This window comes from Mchenga conophoros, linkage group LG17 (assembly GCF_057382185.1).
Source record: "Mchenga conophoros isolate Kocher_MC1m ecotype Shallow Benthic linkage group LG17, M_conophoros_male_GT1.1, whole genome shotgun sequence".
In the NCBI taxonomy this organism is placed as follows: domain Eukaryota; kingdom Metazoa; phylum Chordata; class Actinopteri; order Cichliformes; family Cichlidae; genus Mchenga; species Mchenga conophoros.
The window spans coordinates 31,835,777-31,859,657 of NC_140542.1; the positions used below are offsets into that span (position 1 = coordinate 31,835,777).

Consider the following 23,881-nt stretch of genomic DNA (forward strand, 5'->3'; position numbering starts at 1 on the left):
CAGTCCTGCACTGGACCATGTGTTCCAAGCTAAACGCCACAAAAGTGTGCCACTTGAATGTACACAGCATAAACTGAAGTTTAAAATGCATGTGAAAACATCCATCCAGTGTCAAACTGCACATACAAAATTTTGTACACTGGAACTGAAACATTCAAGAAATTAATCAAAAGCAAATTATTATTTGAGCTTTATTTTTGAAAACTCATATCATGCATGTATATTTTCTGAGCAACTTGAGGGAAGCAAATAAGTTTATTTTACTCAAAAGCTTTTCTTTTGGCTGGTTAATACTCTGAGTCAGAATATGTACTTTAAAGGGAACGCATTATTACAGAATGTTAATTCAGCTGTCAAAAAAGGCTCTCTTGAAGCCCCTGGGGAATTTATAATACTACTTATCCTGAATGTATTAGGTTGCTTTATGGGGATTCAGTGTTTTGATCTTATACGCATTAAATGACAGGACCTTTCAGCCTTTGTTGCTTTGTTATAGCTTTCACATCTCTCCCAGCACTCACAGCTATTGTAAAAACAAACAAAATACATCAACACCACTGTAATAGTACATTTAGCAATTTAATATAGTTCTCAAGATAAAGTTCTTTGATAAACAAAGGGACAGGTTTTTTTTGGCTATATAAAAAGCTATTAGAAACGAGTGACTAGACTTTGAGACAAAAGTGGTTGTGTGCTTACATTTTCAGGTATCAAATACAGACACGTTTTGCTCAGAGTGAAGAGGATACTCACAAACTTCGGAATAAACGTCTCACTGACTGATTTACAAGACTTACTTCATCAAGTTTCAACCACATCACTACACACTGAGCCACTTATGAGCTATACTTCCAGAAATATGCAGAAAAAAGAGAGTCAGGTTTAGGAGCCAGTTTAAATCTAAGTGCCATCAGATAGCAGGAGATAAATGGGAACTTTCAGTCATTAAACGAGATACCAAACCATGCTCCAACGTGCTTTTAAATTGATTTGAAAGGGAAAAACTGGATGGTGGAAAGCTGTAAAAAAGGGTCACACACTGACCTACAATACATAATAGTGATGTAATAATAAAAACTCTCAAACAGGCTGTAGGGTGTTGATTTGCAGGCAGCATCCCTAGGAACTCATAAACTGTTCATTACAGACAAAGGGCCTGAACTGATTTCAATTTTCTAGTAATATTCATCTTCCTGTAGTGATGGCGCTTAAAGTAAACTGGCCCCCATGCTGAAAGAGACATCCAGAGATAGAGTGCTACTACCACAAGAGCACAAAAGACAGACAGAGAGAAAGAGAAGGTGTTTGGCAGTGCAGTCGTATGCAAAAAAGTCATCGCAATATACAGTATACCAATGACCATCACACCTGGGTCATCACACAGGTCACATAGGTTAATGTTAGTTTTCAGTATTTAAATAAATGGAACTTTTGATGTTTTACAGATACAAACATTATTTGGTCATCTCCCACCCTCTGGATGCCATTCCAACTTCTAAACTTCTAAAGCATACACTTTCAATAATATAGGATATATTTAGGGTTTTATGTATTAAGTCATTCATAAATTTGACAGGAGTAATAAATGAGATTGATGTTCGAACCTTGTTTTGACCCAGGTCTGATTAGTAGGATTAAGAAAACGGATATACAGTACAATACACTTGAAATTACACACTGTGAAAAACATTTCATTGGTTCTCCTTAAAAGCTCAAGTAATGAAACTGCAAAATGTATTCGAGGTCATGACACTTTATTTGACTGGTTGCTAGGCCCCGCCCTCCTTACGGTTGTGACGTTACTGGTGGTTCCCATTACATTTGCAACAATACTGGCATTTACCATCAAAATGTTTACTGAGTTCTTGATTTCAGAGGTAGAGATAAACATGCTTCTCATATTTTCTTTAACCAGCTGCTACCAAGCTTTCACCTTCTACTGGCAATAAATACTAACTATTTGTCAAAGTTGCTGGCGTCTCTGAGATTGTACAAAGTGGCAGAGAGCAAATGTCACTGTGTGTCTGAACTATAAAAACACATTACAAGCCATCCAGGACACTGTGGTTTGTGTCTTGTATATATGTTAGTTTAGGTTTGGGATAGCGGGAATGAGGATCAGCACCTCCAAATCTGAGGCCATGGTTCTCAGCCGGAAAAGGGTGGAGTGCCCACTCCGGGTCGGGGATGAGTTCCTGCCCCAAGTGGAGGAGATCAAGTATCTCGGGGTCTTGTTCGCGAGTGATGGGAGAAGGGAGCCGGAGATCGACAGACGGATTGGGGCTGCAGCTGCAGTAATGCGGACGCTGCACCAGTCCGTCATGGTGAAGAGGGAGCTGAGTGTAAAAGCGAAGCTCTCAATTTACCGGTCGATCTACGTCCCTACCCTCACCTATGGCCACGAGCTGTGGGTAGTGACCGAAAGAACGAGATCGCGGATACAAGCGGCAGAAATGAGCTTCCTCCGAAGGGTGGCTGGCCTCTCCCTTAGAGATAGGGTGAGAAGTTCGGCCATCCGGGAGGGGCTCAGAGTAGAGCAGCTGCTGCTCCACATCGAAAGGAGCCAGCTGAGGTGGTTCGGGCATTTGACAAGGATGCCCCCTGGGCGCCTCCTGGGTGAGGTGTTCCAGGCATGTCCCACCGGGAGGAGGCCCCGGGGCAGACCCAGGACACGCTGGAGAGATTATATCTCTCGGCTGGCCTGGGAACGCCTTGGTATTCCCCCGGACAAGCTGGAGGAGGTGGCTGGGGAGAGGGAGGTCTGGGCCTCTTTGCTTAGGCTGCTGCCCCGGAGACCCGGCCCCGGACAAAGTGGATGAAGATGGATGGATGGATGGAGGTTTGGGATAGGGATATTTCTAGTGACTGACTTGCTACCTATTAGACTATTCAACTAATGTTTAAAAACATTTAAACTGAGCACAGGAAGTTGAACGTGAGCCAAAAACAAAAAATTTGTGTGTTTTAGAAATCATATATAAAAATGACGTTCCTAGTTAATCAAATCATGTTTTGAATGTTCCTAAGCTGTGCAGCATGCACACTCAGATTACTTTGCTTAGTTTGGCTAACCTTAGCAGCGCTAGCAGTAGTAGACTTGGTTTCTTCCATATGGATACATCTGGCTTCAGTTGCTTGATTATAGTTTCAGTTTATTCTGACAAGGTTTACATACAACTATCTCCCCGCACCTTTTTGCAGTGTTGCAGGACAGCGCAGGTTAGCATGGCTGTCATTTATTTACTTTCCCCTTTCCTCCTTTACAGCTTCCACTCAAAGTGCATCATTTTATTAATATAATTGTCGTTGTTCACTAAAAAGATATTAATAATATGTTTTAGCAACCTGTCAATTAGCCACAAACATCCCTAATTCAGGAAAATTTCATGGTTTGGGTTCAAATATGTCTCTTTACAATCTTTCGTTGTATACTACTGCTAAACGGTAGCCAGTGTGACAAAATGTCACACCAAATGGATCACAAGTTAGAAACGGTAACAGGGCTCACCATTTACAACTGCTACTGTAATTAGCAGATTAAAACTGGTGCAGCTAGCTAGCTCAGCTAGCTTAACTAAGATGTTATTGTAAGTAGCACTAATTGGTTGAAAATGCTGTCTTCAGCTTCCTTCCTGATCATTTTAATGAAAAACTGCTGTCCTAACTATTAACTGATCTTGCTCTTGCTAAAAGACTAAACCCAAAAACACACACTGCAGGCAAATAAATCTTTTTTTTATTATCTTAAGTGCATTTAAATAATGAGCATGACTATAAATAGTATAAAACATGGACGTAGCTTTCATATCAGAACAATTAAGCTAATACGTAAATGGCTGAAACCCTGTCTGAAGGCCATCAGAGGGATAAATCTGTGAAAACAAAAAAGCAAATTTACAGTCCTACAAAAGTGTGGGGGAAAAGAGCTGTGTGCCTTGACCTCTGTAACACTTTCCTGTTGAATTTATGGGCTCAGTCACTCATTCTGAGTGATACCGAGTGAAAAATTAACCCTATATTTTTCTTTATCTTGGTCATACTATGTTTAAAAATGGGGGGTTATCTGTGGTATGAAACTGAACAACCATTAGCTAATGAGCTGCCAATCACAAGTAATTAGCCCAGTGAGCCTTCTGCCCTCTTTGTCACATCTGGATTTTTGCAACCAAGGTAACGATGGCAGAAACATTCAGAAACCAACAGGTGATACTACAGTAGCTACACCCATCTTTTATCTGTTGCCAAAGCTCAAAATGTGTCTATTTACAGATGCAGAAGTATGACTGGACAATTACCAGTCAGGGTAGGGGGTTTAGCCAGTGGTCCTGGTCCTGCCATAGGGTTAATAGTAGCACTTTGTTTTACAGTTCAGAAATAGTAAATAAATAACCTGTAAATAAATAACAAAAGGCCCCGGGGCAGACCCAGGACACGCTGGAGAGATTATATTTCTCGGCTGGCCTGGGAACTCCTTGGTGTTCCCCCGGATAAGCTGGAGGAGATGGCTGGGGAGAGGGAGGTCTGGGCTTCTCTGCTTAGGCTGCTGCCCCCGCGACCCGGCCCTGGATAAAGCGGATGAAGATGGATGGATGGATAAATAACAAAAATAAGAGCTGCTTTGTATTTACTATGACCTTTGTAGTTGTTGGTGCAAATGTATACTTGCTTCAACAACAGTTCCCTAGTATTTACAATGTTTCACTTATTTTTTTTTTTAAATAATATGGTGTTATATGGTTTAAGTATTGAATTATTGACAGAAAATTATTGCCTTTTTTAATATCTTACATAATTAGTTATGTGTTATAAAACAACAATGATAAAATGTGTGCACTAGTTATTTATTGTATCTACCGAACTGTACAGTGTTAAGTAACTAATATTTTGATTCATCTGTAAACACCAGTAAGGGCTACTCTGTAAAAGAAAGTGCCACTATATTCTTAGTTGTGTCACTCTGAATAAAGGTAGTAACTGAATGTAGCAGCTCGGTGATACTCTTTGTTGATTTTGTTCATCTTTTACATTATTCAAGAGTCCCAGGTAACTGTAATCCGTCTTCTTGACCTGAAACAAAGTATGCAGCTAAATTTCTTGTGATTCTAAGTCGAACCTATGGATCTGTTGTTTACAGCGCATTCATCATAAGAGCACCAAAGAAAGTGTACAGTATATATACAGCCCAACGTGTAAGGCGTAACATCATACAACAGTGTAGTGCAGATACTTCTATCTCAGTCCACTTCGTGCCGAGTCCGTCCCTTTCAGTTACATTTCACGGTGTTACGTTCCATTAATTTCCGGTCTATTCGTATTCAATTCAGTCTGCATTGTTTCATTCAATCCCATTCCACTTCATGCAACGCTAATTTGATTTCAATTAGTCCACTCCCACACGTCCGTGTTTGTTGTACTCTGAGACCAGCCCAGCTTCGCTCGAGTCAAGCGGATATTTTTCAATATACAATGTAAGTGTGGCTGTGTACATTTGGATTCTCCAGTGAAACCTCCTCCCTGTGTTTTCCTTTCGCAAACTACCATTACTGCTGAGATGGCCTTTCCTAGTTTAATTATCATAAGCCTTGTTCCCATATGTGCACCATTACACGAAGCATAAACTGACACCTGATGTAGGTTGTAAACTTAGCTGTACTTCTTATGGGCAGTGTGAGCCTACATGTTTAGGTGATACTGCTTAGATGTTGTGTCTGAGTTACTATACAAGGTGCACTTCATGAGTAATTAGCTAATTCTCTATAATTTCAACTATGACTGTACAGTTGTGTACTGTATTTATTCTTATTGTATTCTAATTTTTGCCTCATAACTTTTGCACTGTCCACTTCCTGCTGTGACAAAACAAATTTCCCACGTGTGGGACTAATAAAGGTTATCTTATCGTATCTTATCTTATGACATATTTGGGAGGTGATTAGCATTGATTATTTTCTTGGACGTGTTTTTGTTTCGTGGTTGCCAAATCCACATTTGTTATCACAAACAACTGAAAGACCCTACTTGTTGTGACGTATTTACAGTGTAAATACTCCAAATTAGATTATTTCTTTAACTTGTGAAGAACCAGGCCTCAACTGGTTAGGAGGTCATTACAACTGTCCCAAAACATTTAGCTAAACAAGGCCTACAAAAGGGAAGTGAGTAAGTCTTAAAGGTTTCAGGCAGGACTGCTAAAAATAAGTACTGACCAAGTTTTAGAAGCACCCCATGGCAAGAGTGGAAAGACAACTTTGCCTTTTCTTAAATGTCCTGGAAAAACAGTTATACAAATATTGTAAAGTTGATGATCTTGAATAACAGGATGAACATATTTAGAGCACCCAACTTCCTTCATGCACCCATTTAGAGATGTAAGTGGACTAGGTAAGGCAAATCTCTCCTAGCCGAGTCTTGAGAAATACTAGCCACAGGCAGATATCAGGCTAGTGACATCACCTTCCCTGATGGTAATGTCAGTCTAGCAGTTGGACCCAGCAGGTGTGTAGTTACTCAGCTCCCTGCGGATGGTGCTGAACGGCGACAGCTCCAGCTCAGTAGTGCACTCGTGTTCATTGTCGTCACTCGCTGTGGCTGAGGAGGGGGCGTGGTTACAGCAGCAGCAGCAACAGCAGCAGTCCAGGAATGCCCTGCCTAGCGGACGACACAAGAGGAGCAGCAGTGCCGGCGTCACGGCGGCCCGACAAAAGAGCAGCAGCTGGGAGAGGAGATGGAGCACGGACATGGTATGCTCAGGAACTCCGGCCGCCATGTAGGCAGAAACTATGTTGCAGATGTTCTCAGGCACCACGCACGCGCCGTAGACGATCGCCAACGCGACGACTGTGCAGTTCATCTGGCTCTCTAACCGGATCTGCTTCTTGTTGCTGCGCACGCTGGCCTGTTCTGCATGCCGAATCTTGCGCGCCGTCACTAATGAGCACCCGATTGTAAAGAGAGTGGGGAGACAAAAGTAGCAGCCAAAGCACCACCACAGCCGAGCACCCTCGTACGTCAGGCCCAGCACATAGAGCATGTCAGGCAGTGAAGTGGATATCCTGATAATGCAGCGTTCCACAGGGGGCTCATCTGGGATTCCCGTGTCCTCTGCCACAAGCTGTCGAATGAGGAGTTCCGGGAGTGCCAAGAGGAGGGCGCCGATCCAGATGACGGCTAGCTTGGCAGTAGTAGATGTGCAGTTCTCTATCATCTCGTAGTACATCTGGACATTGGTGGCTGCACGGAAGCGGTCGATGCACAGAGCACACAGGGTGAAGGTGGTCACACCCAGGGAGGCCACCTGAGCAAACAGACAAAGAGAAGCCTTTTAAACATTATTCAGAAATTAACATGACACGTAACACTGCGTATATCCAGAGGCCTTAGCTGACTAAAATGCATTGCCTCAAGAGCGTTGCTCATATCTTGAAATTGTGCATCAGCACAGAATGCATGAGGGGGAAATTAGGATAAAAGAGCTTGTGCTAACACTGGCCTTACACAAGTGATTATCTAAAGTCATTTCAACAGGCAGATGGGCTTATCTGTTTTCAATTCTGATTCGCCTGTGACACTCTGCAAAGTTATACTCACGGCTGCCAGGCTATCGAGCATAACAAAGAAAAGATACTAAATTATCTTAAATGGAGAAATTATATTTCAGAATCTTGAAGAAGGGCTGCTTCGTGTAGAGTAAACAAATGTGTTTCTCTGCATCGCACACAAACACATCAACTTTCACCAGCTGAAAAATCAGCCGCCACCAATAGAAAGACAGCAGGATAAAGTGTAATGGTACCGGCTGTTAGGTACACCTGACAGTGGCACAATTACATGCAGTGGGGCAGCAGAGGCACAGTGGAAGGCTCTAAGCTGTGATTAACACTGTAGTATCCCTTGATGCGTGTGTGTGTGTGAACTGAAAGCAGACAGTTAGACACCACACCTACATATCAAGGGAGGATTTCGAAAAAAGCTGTTGTTGCTGGAGTCACTCGTTCAAAAGAATCTTTACACCTAGTGTTTAATAACAATCTAATTAGCAAACTTCCAAAAATATTATGCTTTCCTGTTCATTTCTCATTCAAAATCTGCACACAACAGCTAATTATTTGGCACTACGTCTGCCTTTTAGATATGAGAATTGTCAAATTTCGCCAACACCTGAAAGCATCTGTTGGATTAGCCATCGTTTTGGCACAGTGTGGACCCTGCAAAATGGTCCTCTGCAGCAGGAGCATGTGCAGCCTTAACATCCCCTGACCCTCTGTCCTTCCTCATACAACACTGCTTCCACTCCTGCCCCTTCATATCCAATTTAATTATAACAGCCAGCTTCCCAGATGGCCCCTTTGAGCTGACTTTAATGTTCTAAACACATATTTCCTGGATAGATATAGATGTTCAAACAGGAACACGCACACACGCTGACCCTGATACACATGGAGGTCTAAGCAGGCTCATAAAGGGTCATAACCATGAGGGAGGTGTATGCTTTCTGAACAGTAGCTGTGATGAATGTGACTGCATTTGGGAGCTGGGGGTTTTATTACTTGTTGTGCCAAAATATTGCAACGGCCACTGGTTTGTTTCTGAGTGTATTTAGGATGTAGTGAAAGACGTGTTCCTTTTAGAGCATCTTGTGTATGATTTCTTGTCAAACTCTGAACCGATTAATCCATTAGTTGGTTTGGTTTGTCAAATTTTGAGCACACTTGGCAGATGTCATCTTACACTTAGTCCTGCAAGTTTTTATACAGCACAACTGTCTGCTTCTTGTAATAGAGATGAGCGTCAGTCTGGAGCTGTTATAGCAGTGAAATTTAAGCAGGATTTGACAGCCCCATGCTGTTCATCTACAGCATGAACAAAATGCAAAAAAAAAAAAAAAAAGCACACCCTTCAAATGTTGCTGCAGTACAGGCACAGAGCGACTCTGCTCGTTTGATTCATGCGTCACTGTGGATGCCACTTACTGAAATTGCATTCTGCTATTGCCCTACTGCACTCTTGAGTGTACATACTATGCAGGGATGCATGTTAGGCATAAAACACGATGTTTGATGTACAGGGTGGGCCATTTATATGGATACACCGTAATAAAATGGGAATGGTTGGTGATATTAAAGTCCTGTTTGTAGCACATTAGTATATGTGAGGGGGCAAACTCCTCAAGATGGGTGGTGACCATGATGGCCATTTAGAAGTTGGCCATCTTGGATACAACTTTTGTTTTTTCAATAGGAAGAGGGCCATGTGACACTTCAAACTTATTGGTAATGTGACAAGAAAAACAATGGTGTGCTTGGTTTCAACGTAACTTTATTCTTTCATGGGTTATTTACAAGTTTCTGACCACTTATAACATGTGTTCAATGTGCTGCCCATTGTGTTGGATTGTCAATGCAACCCTCTTCTCCCACTCTTCACACACTGATAGCAACACCGCAGGAGAAATGCCAGCATAGGCATCCAGTATCTGTAGTTTCAGGTGCTGTACAACTCACCTCTTCACACCATAGACAATTGCCTTCAGATGACCCCAAAGATAAAAGTCTAAGGGGGTCAGATCGGGAGACCATGGGGGCCATTCAACTGGCCCATGACGACCAATCCACTTTCCAGGAAACTGTTCATCTAGGAATGCTCGGACCTGGCACCCATAATGTGGTGGTGCACCATCTTGCTGGAAAAACTCAGGGAACATACCAGCTTCAGTGCATAAAGAGGGAAACACATCATCAGGAAGCAATTTCAAATATCCAGTGGCCTTGAGGTTTCCATTGATGAAGAATGGACCCACTATCGTTGTACCCCATATACCACACCAAACCATCACTTTTGTTGTTCCAACAGTCTTGGAGGGATCCATCCATTGTGGGTTAGTGTCAGCCCAATAGCGGTGGTTTTGTTTGTTAACTTCACCATTCACATAAAAGTTTGCCTCATCTCTGAACAAAATCTTCTGCGTGAACTGAGGGTCCTGTTCCAATTTTTGTTTTGCCCATTCTGCAAATTCTGTGCACCGATCTGGGTCATCCTCGTTGAGATGCTGCAGTAGCTGGAGTTTGTAAGGGTGCCATTTGTGAGTAGCTAATATCCGCCGAAGGGATGTTCAACTAATGCCACTCTCCAGTGACATGCGGCGAGTGCTACGCTGTGGGCCCTTGCTGAATGAAGCTAGGACAGCCACTGATGTTTCTTCATTAGTGATAGTTTTCTTGCATCCACATTTTGGCAAATCCAACACTGAACCAGTTTCACGAAACTTAGCAAGCAGTTTGCTAACAGTAGCATGGGAGATGGGTGGTCTCGTAGGGTGTCTTGCATTGAAATCTGCTAAAATTACCCGGTTACTGCGTTCACCAGATATCAACACAATTTCGATTCGCTCCTCACGTGTTAACCACTTTGACATGTCAATGGCTGTGAACCAATAGAAACTTGTAAATAACCCATGAAAGAATAAAGTTACGTTGAAACCAAGCACACTATTGTTTTTCTTGTGACATTACCAATAAGTTTGAAGTGTCACATGGCCATCTTCCTATTGAAAAAACAAAAGTTGTATTCCAAGATGGCCGACTTCTAAATGGCCACCATGGTCACCACCCATCTTGAGGAATTTGCCCCCTCACATATACTAATGTGCCACAAACAGGACTTTGATATCACCAACCATTCCCATGTTATTACGGTGTATCCAAATATAAGTGGCCCACGCTGTAGAACAAAAAGGTGTTTTTGCACTCAAATAATAGCTGATTGCATTTAAATCCACTATTTAACATTTGAATATGTTGTATAGATTATTTTTCTTTTTTCTTTCTGTCATATACTGGTTACAGTGGTGGATGCCCATATTAAACATAGCCAGAGGCCAAAGGTTCAGACTTCAGACTCATCTAAATGCTCAGTTTCAGAAGTCTGTGAGATGGTATATTCCTAATTGGTCATCTCAGGCGCACACCTCTGGCTTTGAGTCCACCAACCTGCTGTTTAAACCAGTGTTTTTCTCCATTTTTTTCTACCTTTATTATTGTGAAACATCATATTAGTCTCTGTGTCTGACCCACTTCTGACAGACACAAATATCCATCGCGTACACAAGAACAGGTAGTTGCAAATGCTGAATATTTCATAAATAGAACAACAGGCCTGAAATTGCTTTTAAAGGCAACCAAGCTTTGATCAGCATGTCAGGGCGGAGAGCAAGGGCAAGATGAACAAGCATAGCTTTGTACCGGATGAGAGAGAGAGAGAGTCCAACAGTCAGGGCGGGTGGGGGTGGAGGGTTTAGGGGGGTGAAGCTGTCAGTGTGTTTGTGGAAGGGGGAAATGCAAATGAGAGAATGAGAAACAGAGGCAGAAGAGGAATGGAAAGTAAAGAGGGAGTCAGAGAATGAAAGGGAAAGAGAGAGAATGAGAGCTGAACAATAGCAGAGAAACACGTCAGTGAGTCTAACTCACTGAGTGACAGAAAGAAAGAAATAACCCACGACATCCTCAGAATGATTAACAATGTTAATGTGGCATTTATCCCAACCAGCAGCATTGACCTTGTCATGTTCAGTTTACCTGCAGGCAAGACAACAGGTCTGTTAGCTTCAGGGACAGAAATCCTGCAACAGTAATGCTCTGAAATAAAAAAAACCCAAATAAATAATATATGTACACTCATGTTGATTTTATACCTCCTGTCTCTTTCTAAAGGAATAGCTTGAGATTTTTAGAATCATAGTTATTTTTTTTCTTTTCTTTCCGATACCGAGTATCAGTCAAGCAGAGGAACTCAATAAAGATCTAAGAAGGACAAATCACAAGTTGAAAAAGTTTCTTAGATACATTTATAAATAATTGGAGATTCCAAGATTATAGTTCAAACAATTGTAAGCAAGTACAAGTTACAGATGTTTAACCACTTTGCACAAACCGTCGACCTCAAATGAGACAAAATTTAGGATAATCAGGAACAACCCAGGAACCATAACCTGGAAACTGCTGGAACACCAGCGTCACTGTCCATAGTGAAGTGAGTTGTACATGGTCATGGACTAAGAGGGTGCCAAGCAAGAAAGAAGCCCCTACTCCAAAACTGACACCTTCAAGCTCGACAAAAATTTGCAGCTGCTCAAACAAACAAGCCAAATGCTGTCTGGAGAAAAGCTTTACAGTCAATTGAGAACAACAAGCTGTTTGGTCACAATGAGAAAAGGTTTGTTTGGAGGAGTAAAGATGAGGCATTCAGTCCTCAAAACACTGTACAAATTGTTAAGCACGGTGGTGGTAGCGCTGTTTTGCTGCCAGTGGTACTGGTACATTGCACAAAGTGGATGGAATGATAAAGGACGACTACTTCCAAATTCTTCAAGTTCATATCAGCTAGAAAACTTGCACAGAGTTGGGTATTCCCATGAGAATGAACCACACATCTGTATACTTTTGCCCTGTGCGGATTAGAGAAAAATCCAGGAGAAAATCCAAAATAAATTCAAACTTATACATTCTGTTCTTATTGTGTAAGTCATTAAAGATGCATGCTGAACCATCTTCACCCTGGAAAAGAGCAGTTCAAAGAAATTATTAAAAGCCCCAAATTAGCATTTTAATGCACATGATGGGAGTATGTAGACTTCTGACCACAACTGTATTTAATAATAGAAACAAAAATTGACTTTATGATTCCCTTTAGTTCTGTGATTGGAACCCCTAACTACCAAATAATACCAAATATCAAATAATATCAAAACCACCTGTTACCACCTGATGATAGACCTGATTTTATCGAATTTCCCAGAGGAACCCACCCGAGGGATTAATAAAGTTCTATCTAATCTAATCTAATCTAGACAATTTGCAAAAGAGGTCAATGCAGTTTTTCCACTTTATATGATGAATTGCTTCTCAACCTTGGACTTCAAGAGCTCAGAAAAAAAAAAAAACAAAGCCATGAAAAGGCCTTTCATCTACAACACGTGTTTTTAAAATTCTGGCAGTCCATCTGCACAGCAGGTGAGAAAGACATTTTCCCCTGGTGCTGTTTTTTAATAACGGCCCATTAAGTTGCTGATTAAAGGTCTTGTGAGCTGGTGGTACAAAGGCTCAAGTTATTAATTGGCTCTTAACAAGGACTGGTGGAGCATTTGGGGCCATACTGTGACTACAGCCACTGTCAGAGGGTAATGGGTGTTATCAAGTGATGAATGGGCTAATGTCGAAACACAACAATGCGCAAACACAACCACACACATAGACAACCAGTCTGGTAGTAATGAGCCAAAGGGTTATTCCACCTGCATTGCTTTTCTCTTACAGGAGTGTGTGACCCAGTGCAGGCTCCAGAAGACCATAACTCTAACCAGAGAGACCCTGCCAATGACAGCAACCATCCATCAGGTGGGCTGCATGAGCAACAGAGACAGTGGATAGATCAGGGTTAGAAGGCAGGTCCTCTGCTCATGCCCATGTTTATGCTGAATTTTTGAAATTATCTTTCTATATGGTTGATGTATATGGAGGGTAATAGCAGACAAAATCCAACCTTGTGGACCTGCTCATGCTAGCAAAACAAAAACAGCTTCTGCTGTTAAATATCTATTGCTTGTTTTCTGTTATCTTCCGTGAGTCCATCCATTTTCTTAAGTTATAGGTGACTGAAAGCTATCCCAGCTGACTTTGGCAGACAGACTGGTAACTTGCGTTGGGTGTACCCTATCACGGGGCACATAAAAAGAGACAGACAATCATTCAGGCACACTAATGTAATGCTAATGTAGAATCATCACTTCATCTAATATGCACGTCTTTGGACTATAGTGCCTTGACTGTTGTTGTGATCTGGCGATATACAAATAAAACTGAACTGAACTGAATTATAGGAAAAAACCTAACTAGCCCTAACTTGACAAAATCATTGTAAACACACAGGCAGAGGCCGGTGACGCTACTGTTACCAGGTAATGTGTTGCTAGCCTCTCAAACCAAAGGGGTAACACAGTTTGGAGGAGGAAATGCAATAAATATAATAGCAAAAACAAAATATTGGTTTTATGAGTTCTTTTGTCTTTGATAGGATTCAACACACTACATATTAGTAGATTATTTACAAAGCTGTTCTAATGACTGTCTAGTCTGTCAGGACCAGTGTGGCCGTGCTGTCACGCCACTCCCCAGCTGCCCGGTGGGGTGACGACAATAAATCATCAGGATTCATCAAGAATGATAAAAGTGTGCACTGAAAACTTTACGGTATGGGTTTCAACAGAGTAGCTACTGTAGATTTAACTTGCAGCACTTCTGTCCATATAGTGCAACTAAAGGCTGGACGTCTACTTATTCTTTATTAAGGGTAGAAGTTATATCAACAGAAATTCAAACATCATCCATGATATTCAGCACTGAGAATGCTGCAGGAGTCCACTATTCATGTTGAAATCCATCTTGGGTAAATGGAGTTCAGCGGCACATTGGGTGCTGCAGGCTGCCGTAGTCAGCTGAGGCAGTAAGGCTCTGCTGGAGCTCTCAAGCTGCTACTCAGTGGTGTTCTGCTATAGAGTTGATGTTAAAACAAGCTAACTGTGCTGAAAAAGACAAGTAACTAGTCACTTCTTCATTTAGAAAAAAAGAGGAAATATTAACAAAGATAATTATTTCGTACTGTGTTTAAGTCATCCTTTTAAAAGTAGCGAGCAATTAGCACGTTATGTTTTTTCCAATACACTATGCTGTGTATCTCACTCTTATGTAAAATAGAGTGGTGGAGAAGGAGTAGTTCATTTTGCCAATTATCACTGAATATTGCAATGGCATTTCAGGTTGTTGCAGAGACATGTTTTGAATAATAGCACATTAGCGTGGAAAAATAAGGCATTAATTTGATGTAAAAGGCCCTGCATTAAGGAGGACAGCAGCCCATCCTCCAATGCCCTCTACTGCCATTTCCTACAGACTGTATGACTGGTACTGGTAATCTCAGTTTCAATAAAGTAATCTTTAAAAACAGAATAAAAAAACATACTTCCAATGGTTTATTAAAACAACAACAACAAAAAAACATGTGGTCCATTTATGTTTCCAAAGCTGTCGTCTGTGGATGACGTTGCTCAGTAGTTGTGGCTTACACGATTTTGCTCTTGTGATGAAAGAACACGTGTTCAAAAGCTTCGGAAACAAATATATAAAAAGTGTGTATGTGCAATACACTACATTGTGCATTACACATGCACAAAGAACGGGAATGAGTACTTAATGGGCTGCTTTGTATTTTTTTTAATTACATTAAGAGCAACAGTGATCTATGTCATTGCTTTCTTTTTTTTTTTCTGTCTGTTTCTTCCAGACAATAAATTTCTCTTTCATTGAATTATATCCTGACGTGTGGCAGATTTACCCTGGACGCAAAAAAAAAAAAGAAAAAAAAGAATGCTCTCATTCTACAGTGGCGACTGGAAAAGTCCTGTTCCAGGTCATTGATTCCTGCCTGGAAGTGTTACACTGAAAGCAATACAAAACAGAACAGCTTTCATGTTCTATTCTCTTCTATGAAGCCTGATTTTGTGCTGACCTATTCTATGTTGATGTAAAGCTGATATGCTGCTTGTTTTCACTCCACATAATTCATAATGATAATCACCCAATGAATATTTCATTTACATGAGTAATTACCAATTTAGGCAACTGCGTCCAACGGCAACCCCGATCTTTGCTTCATGCTGTTATTTGAACTTGTCTGAACATACAAAACACCAAATCTACTCATCCATGGACAAAGAGCTGGCTGAATGGACTCACCATTATGCATAATGAAGAGCTTCTAATCACATACTCTGAATAATTCAAATACGTATACTCCAATTAACAATTACTCGCATGCCTGACAGGCTGAGAATGCAAAGGGCGCGAGATCTAGTTTGTGTTTGTGTACTTAATTTGTGTTTGTCAGTGTCTACGCGTTGTAAGTGTACATCTGCATTTCAGTTTATATTAATGTAATATTCATTCTGTCTCTAAGTGTATGTGAGTGTGCATGTCCCAAGGCTTGTTTCTAATCACAGATAGCTGATGCGAAGAGAAGAGGGGGGAGAACAGCCGCAGGCAGTGATCAGTAGGGAGAAGGCCATTCCACCCATATGGCGAAACACCACACCCTACTGACTTTGTGAATGTGTGTGTGTGTGTGTGTCTACAGGCTAGATGGTTACCTAGATTTTAAACCGACATAGGCTTGGACACATATAACTGTAAATAGTAAGACATTCCTATTTCATGACCTCTGGTAGACCTCTAAAGATCGAAACATAACGGTATGGTAAATGAAGATAAATATTTTTGATTTCATTAGCAAGGCTATCATTTTGGATTCTTTCTTTAGAAAGAAAATCATAATTGCAACTGACTTTATATTCCTTCCTATATTCCACTACTGTACTTCATACAGCAGACATAAAGAGCAGACCAAATTCTAATTCAGTTTCCTGAGGGTCTGCGGCTCAGTCTGTGCACGGTGAGTGTGTATATGTCAAGCTGATGTATGTCCTGCCATTATCGCCAATTTCGACACTGTGCATTGTGGCCCTCGGTGGGTCCGTGCAGCCCTGTTCACTCTCTCCTCATACTCAAGCTTTCTCTTGCACTCTCTTTTCCTCCAGCCTCTTCAACGGTCTATGTCTGCCTGTTGAAGCCCCGACTACAGAAAATACCAACAAGGCCAAATACACAAGGCACAAACTAAACTAAGCCTAAACTGAAGGATGATATTGGCCTTATAGATTTTTATATACTCTGCTTAGAGTTAGAAAGAAGGAACTTTCAATGAATTAGATAAGCTAGAACATACTTAATGTATCCCAAAAGTTAGGAAATTCATGATAGTCAGAGAATCAGTTTTGGTCAAAATATGAAAGACTGAAAACAGGTTGGATGAACGGCAGTAGAGACAGGCAATAAACAGACGGATCATAAAGGATTCTTTTTTTTATGAGCTAAAGTCCTGTTACTGTTGTCACACTCAAAGTTCTCACATAAAAACACTTAGAAATGTATATAGTAAATAAAAGCACAAGTTGTACATAGCAAATATAATCAGTTCAGGTTCTAATGGCTCTAAGCAGATGCTATATGGCTACACTAGTATTGAGATTGCCAGTATCACACTAATTACAATGCATCTTTAGGGAGATGTATATCCCATGATGATGATTACCAATCCTCTATCTGTCTACTAATGGGAGAAGTCATTAGGCTGTTGCATATGGGTTCAGTTGTACAATACTTGCATGACTGCTTAAATATAAGTGTACAAATTTTGTGTGAGATCCAGTTAGTAGGATTTTGCATTTTGGTTGAATTTTGTCCATCAAACCATGTGCCTAATGCTAAAAAGTAACACAATATTATCAGAAAAAGATGGACATTCAATCAATGTTTCTGTGACATTGTAATATCTCAGATGCCTTTTTCTGTAATGATTTACAAGCATTTCTTTAATTGGGGTTAATAAGATGTATATAAATCACTCTTTTACAAAAGCATAGCTTTAAATCAACCTTGACAAATGACTTCTTTTTCCTTCTGGCTTATACAATGCTTACTGCTCCATTTATTTGTTATTTTACTCTAGTTTCAGGTCTTATTCTAATAAACTGCCAGGTGCAAAGACCCAATTATTGTCCATTAGTTTTGCCTTTTTTTGGGGCTCTGTCCCCTTACTGCCAAGAGGGGCAGTGTGCGGTGTGAACAGGCACTGTATCTGAAATGATGTGGGCTGGCAGACTGGCTCACATTTTTATTTTGTGCAGTATTTCCCTCCGTGTTTGCTCACATCTCACACCAAAATTGCTTTCTCTTTGAGGTTTAGAAATTCCACACTCGACTAAGCAATGAATAAAACAAGATTTACTTAAAGCAGCTCCACGGGAGGCTCCTCTCTTTGCACAGACACTCATGCATTATCTATAGAATCTCCTGATTTGAATACATACCTGAATGGGGTTCTGTGTCTGTCTGTGTTGTGTATTTATGCAGGCTAAGTGTGACTGAGACTGTGTCCTTATTTCAAATGATAATATCCCCTGTGACTCAATTTGGGTTAAGTGAAGAAAGAAGTCACTCCATAGGGTGAGTGTGTGTGTTTCGCTGAATGTTCCACAGGGAAAGATTGAGCCCTGGGCTGCATTACTCACAGCCTGTTTGATACATGCATGCACAAATACACACACGGAACACAGACAGCGCCCTGTGCACATGTCCTGATACATATGTATATTAAAACACATCTTGAAATGAAGCAATTAAGACATGGAGACAGGTGTGTACAGCTACTTCACAACAACATATTCTGTATTAAAAATAACCATTTGGTCTGTGCGGTGGATATGTGTTAGTCAGGTTATTAAATATTATCCCGTGGTCCCTGGGAAGCTCATATGCAATAACACAGGTAGGGGGCCTGTTTCTCTTTGATCCCCCAATAATTAAAACATATGCAGTCACAAGGTGTTTGCAACACGGTGCACAGTGGACTGATATTAAATATGAGGATGTTATTATACACTAAAGAGTAAGTATGCAATGCTAAATATAATCTCTACTTATTATTGATCATTTTTTTGCAGCTTCTGCAAAAAATGTAGGCCTAGTAAAGTGCAGAGCCTGACCGATACATCAGCCTATATTAGCCTTTTGCTGATATATACTGGTATCGGCATTTATTATTATAGATGAGATAAGATAAAGATAAAGAACTTTATTGTCATTGTAGTTATACAACGAAATTTGTTTGGTAGTTCACAGAGGCCAGCAGCAATAAAACAAGAAGCAGCACAGTAACATAATAACCATAGTAAACGTAGTAAAAGTATAAAATATAAAGTAAAAAGAAGGCACTTAGCACAGTAAATAAAAAAAATATATAATCGTATTTACAATATGGTATTATGTTTTGAGTGTTGAAATTACAAATTTTTCCACCAAGGAGCACTCTGCAGACTCACAGGTTTTTTTAAACTCCATTATCATATTATCTTATAAAGGACTTTAAAAAATCTGCTTATGTTTGTGTGTCTGAATATAAAAAAACAAAATACCAGCTGATATATCAAAATATCGGATTTTTTAAATCACCAAATATCGGTATCAGCTTTAAAAATTCCATCAGTCAGACTCTAGGAAAGTGTGAGTGGACCTTTACCTTTATAACTTCACTGAACAAATAATAGCCAGTGAGCATATGTGACCATAAGCTGACAATTGAGCTAAAATGAAGAAAAAGCACCGACTGGTCTTTGATTTAGAAGCCCATTGTACACTCGAGCATTGCCCTAGAAATTGGCCTTCAGCTCTGTCTCAACACCCTTAATTACAGTTGCATGGAAACTTCATGAAAGCAACGGAAACTCTTCAGAAAGCTAATATAAGATAAACCAATACCAATACCCGACATGCACCACAAGCCCATGAACATATCTTCCTGGGCTAAATCTGACCACTTTAAAAAGGCGACCCCTCTATCTATACATTTGGTTTAAATGTAAAAGGTGAAAATTTATCTTCTTAGGGCTTATTTTTTGTTTAAAAGTGAAAGTTTAGGAAGCAAAGGGGACTAGGTCTAGGTTTAAATCTGCCAATTATGTGAGGAGTTTGTAGAGTTGTTGAAAAAGAGTGACCTTCACTTTTAAACCAAATTTAGACATAAAGGGACACCGTTTCAATGGCCTGAACAGATGGCCTTTCAACCAAACCTTAGTGTAGATTATACATCAGGCATAGGTATCTTTAACATCTCAACAGGTTTTTGCTGTATGGCTGGTAAGATATTATTAGATAACAGCTCTTCCTGTTTGCAGGCTCTGTAGCATCTGGAGGGAGGAGTTGAAGTTAAATTCTGATCACTGACTCTGGCTTCTTGCCCGGTTACACAATCTGACATTTACTCTTATCTTTCTTTCTACCTTTGGCTGCAAACAAAATAATTCTTACATAGTCATGACTCAGACGGGTTGCCCACAATTTCTCCGTCTTCAAATCAAGCATCTTTAAACACATATGTAACCTCCCCCCTTCATGTTCACTTGAGGCGGGTCATGCCAACAGCCATTCAAAGCAAGCTTAAGCTGTGCCTGAGCTGGAATCCCCTGTTTTACACAAAAGACATTGCGCTTGTGGGTGAATCTGACACTGGTGTAATTGCAGTAAAAACACAAAGGAAAGGTATCAGCATACTACTACTGCTTATGAATGCTGGTGCGTGGGAAGGGGAGGGTACAAAAAAGGCAAGGAAAGAGGCTGACTGAGTATATGTGCGTGTGCAATGCCTTCCTCAGGTGTATGTATGATGAAAGCAGCGGTTTATGAGCCAAAGTAAATGGCAGATAACGAGTGGCTGTCAAACATGCTGGTGCGTATCTGTGCTTGTTTGTGTGTTTGATGCCTCCAGGGCTAAGTGAGATTCCTGTCCAGTTGCAGCAGGTGCACAAGTGCCAAACAGATTGCCTTGTTATTGGGTGAGGTGTCATCCTGTGACTGTGTGTACTTTCAGGTCTGTCAGTGCTTTGAAAGTGAAACCAAACTCTTAAATTAAATCTCTATATAGGCAGGCAACGAAGAGCATGACACCTAAATGACATTGACTGAGCCCCTTCATCATCTGATATCACTGAAGTGATCAATTCAAAACATTTCACCTACGCATGTGAGAAATCTAAAGCAGAAAAAAGACACAAATGAAAGCTGGGCAGAATTACCTCCACATAGGGCACCACTTTGCAGGCAAATTCTCCCAGCAGCCATGACTTCGTCAGTTCGTGGAACACCACCATGGGCAGGCAGAAGAAGATGAGCACAAAATCCCACACAGCTAAATTTGCCAGCAGAGAGTTGGAGATACTCTTCATGTAGTAGTTCTGGCACACGATGCACAGGATGGCAATGTTTCCCGCTATGCCCACCAGGAAAATGACCCCGGAGACGCACGTGATCGCGTAAGCGCCGTAAGTCTCACTCGTCACTGGGTAAAAGGGGTTCTTGATCTCGTTCTCGAAATCCTGCGAGCTGGGAGGGGTGATCGGCGTGGCGTCCCAGGGGTTCTCCTCTCGGAAAGTGAAAAACTCACTCCTCCTGGTGAAGAGGTCAAAGGGCAGTTCGGTGGAGGTGAGGGCCACCGGTTTGGGCATGGGTTCCCACGGTGACGCGTGAGGTTGAGCCAAAACTACAGAGCTTTTGTTCAACCGGTTTCTCCCCCTCTTCCACGCTTTCTTCTGTTCATCTTTTGTGCCTCTCTTGTGCCTCTCGCCCTCCTCGGGTCCCCCTCCTCCGTCTCCCCAACCCATTGAAGATGGCTTAGCCGCATTGTAGTGTCCACCTGCTGGCGTCCCCGTACTACTAAACCCGCCATTCAACTTTATCCTCCTATTATGGTGGCGCGTCGAGTCCCAATGTGAGACGGCGTTGGGATCCTCCACGGGTGTCAGAGTCCTATTGTAGTCGCGTTTGCTGTGTCCATTTCGCCGAATTTCTTCTGCAATTACCCTCTTCCAGGGGTGAGTGGAGTTAAGGGTCCCTCTGATAATTGCCCGCTGTGCCTGCAGCTCTGCCGAAGACGCACCTGTGGCGTACTCGGGCAAGAGCGCACGGTCCCGGGCTTTGTTTTGATGACTCTCCCGGAGAGACCCCTGGAAAGTCTTGCCAGAGTACGCGCTGCTGTTGCTCTCATCTTTAATCCGAACTCCTCCATTATTTCTCAAAGATAGCAATACATGTATATGGGCCAGTAACACGAATAACGTCCTAGGCGGCAGAATCTGCATGATCCAGGAAATTACTGAGCGCAGTTTAAATCTTCACGAGTGCATGATCATCACACCTCTATGGAGCTCGGGGGATAATCTTCTTTTTAGTCAACACCCATGTTGGAAACCGTACAATAAATAGCACAGGGTTACATTCGCTCTGCAAACTTGAAAGTATCCCACTGTCTTCTTCTGCACTATTTGCACTGCAGCTGCAATAATCTCCAAAACGCCCCCTCCTCCTCGTTTTCAAAGTCTTGGCATTAGCAGGACAGCGAGTCAGTGTCCGGATCCAGAGAGAGGGAATTGTTGCATATGCACGCACAAATCAGCACAGCATCCAGTTTCTAGCTGTGCGAAAACCCAGATCCTCTGCGAGTATGTGAATGATGTTAATTCATTGGGTTGGGTCGGCAGCAGCAGCAGCGTCAATGCGGTGCAGTCCGGGTAAAGCCCACCAGGCTGTGATGCACGGGAGTAGAGAAGAGAGAGAGAAGGAAAGAGGAGGGGTAGAAATCGGTCTCTTCTCTCTCTGTATCTCTTCCTTTCCTCCTTTGCGTCCAGTATCTTTCCTTCTTCGCTTTCTCCTTGGGTAGGACCGTGCGCTGGAAGAAAAATGCACTCCCCTGGCGGCTAACCCCGATCTGTCACTCTCCATCCATCATAGAGCATCTAGCAGCCCCGGAGCAGGCTACGGTTACAGCAACCCCCCGGCAGAGAAGCCTGCCACGCCCGACAAGACGTGCTAATAAATATATTTCCCAGTTTTTAATTTTTACGCATAGGCGGCGCTGTGATATCAACGCACATTTAAGTAGATGCCTTCCAGTCTAATTAGTTTAGACTCAAATAGGAAGCAAATTGCCGCTGGGTAAAATATCTATACTTATTTCAAGAAGAAAAGCAACTTTTAGAGAAAAATCCCTTTCATCTAAGATATCTTGATTTGATCCGCCCAGCTCAATTTATCTGAAGCGCCTCCCCGAGGCATTTTTTAGTTATGTTAAAAAAGAAACACTTTCAGACTAGGCCTACTACTTCATGAAGATTAATGATTCATGCTTTAAATAATTTCACTTGTAAAAGTTGCTACCCGTTAAAAGCAGCTCTCACAGTCAGTATCGTCACCTCTCCACCTTGGCCCGTTGGGTCATTCGGATTCAACCTTCACAATTTCAGTGCACCGGGCTGCAAACTTCACTTTCATCTAAAGCCTGAACGGATCACTGTGGACAATATATACAGTAAACATTGATTGCCACTTGTTTTACTGTACCACAAATCATTCAATATACCTTTAAAATGATATTTGACTCTGACCCTAAGCTTTACTCAGAAGCTTTAAGAAGCACTCCAAACACTCGGATATTGTAAGAAGTGGCTTAACCGAGAGGAAACGTTTCCCTCGTGGATTGCAGTGTTAATTAATGGAACATTTCTTGAGCCCACTTGCTATGTTAATGCACTCTAATTCCACTTCGACTTGACTGTTCTTATATGTCTGTCTTCTCTAGCAATTTCTTCATTTTGAGTTAACTACTTAAACTGCTATTGTGACCATAACAGGTATAAAGAGCAGTGACTCCAAAATCAGTGTATTATGAGCTGCAGTATGCTTCTGCAGCATCATTTTTGGGAGAAAATACATAGAAAATGTAGGGAAAACCCCTTAGTATACTTGTGCTATACCAATACCTCATGATTTCAAAGGATCATCATTAGTTTGCAAATTCTGAACACATTTTAATGACAACTAAATCGCTTTTGAATTTCTGCAATAATTAGTCATACAACAAAACACACCTTTCATCTTTTCCTGTATTTTGAAATTGATTTGGTGGAGCGTTGGAATGTGAATGTGTCTGTCTCTAAATCACTTTGGGCCAGTGCTGTTGTTTCAATGGTTATAAATAAATGTAAATATATTAATGGCTATTAAAAGGCTATAAATCTGTTTGCAGTATATTTTTTCATTTCCAAAAAGTCGTTTATTTAACACAGTTAAGTAAGCTGCATACTGATCTTTGAGGATTGAAATAAAGTATTAAACCTATCAAACTAGTATCGATGTGATACCGATACCAACTCTGGTATCGATACTAACGA

General features: G+C 41.3%; 1 protein-coding gene across 1 annotated transcript; it reads right to left on the reverse strand.

Annotated features, from left to right (window-relative positions):
• Nucleotides 1-563: 563 nt before the first annotated feature.
• On the reverse strand, nucleotides 564-22,513 carry gpr37b (G protein-coupled receptor 37b). Its single transcript, XM_085251955.1, has 2 exons — nucleotides 20,732-22,513; nucleotides 564-7,294 (listed from the first exon to the last, which is right to left on the reverse strand). Exons 1-2 carry the CDS (start codon nucleotides 21,791-21,793, stop codon nucleotides 6,476-6,478), a joined length of 1,881 nt encoding a protein of 626 aa, XP_085108081.1. The 5' UTR covers nucleotides 21,794-22,513; the 3' UTR covers nucleotides 564-6,475.
• Nucleotides 22,514-23,881: the final 1,368 nt, after the last annotated feature.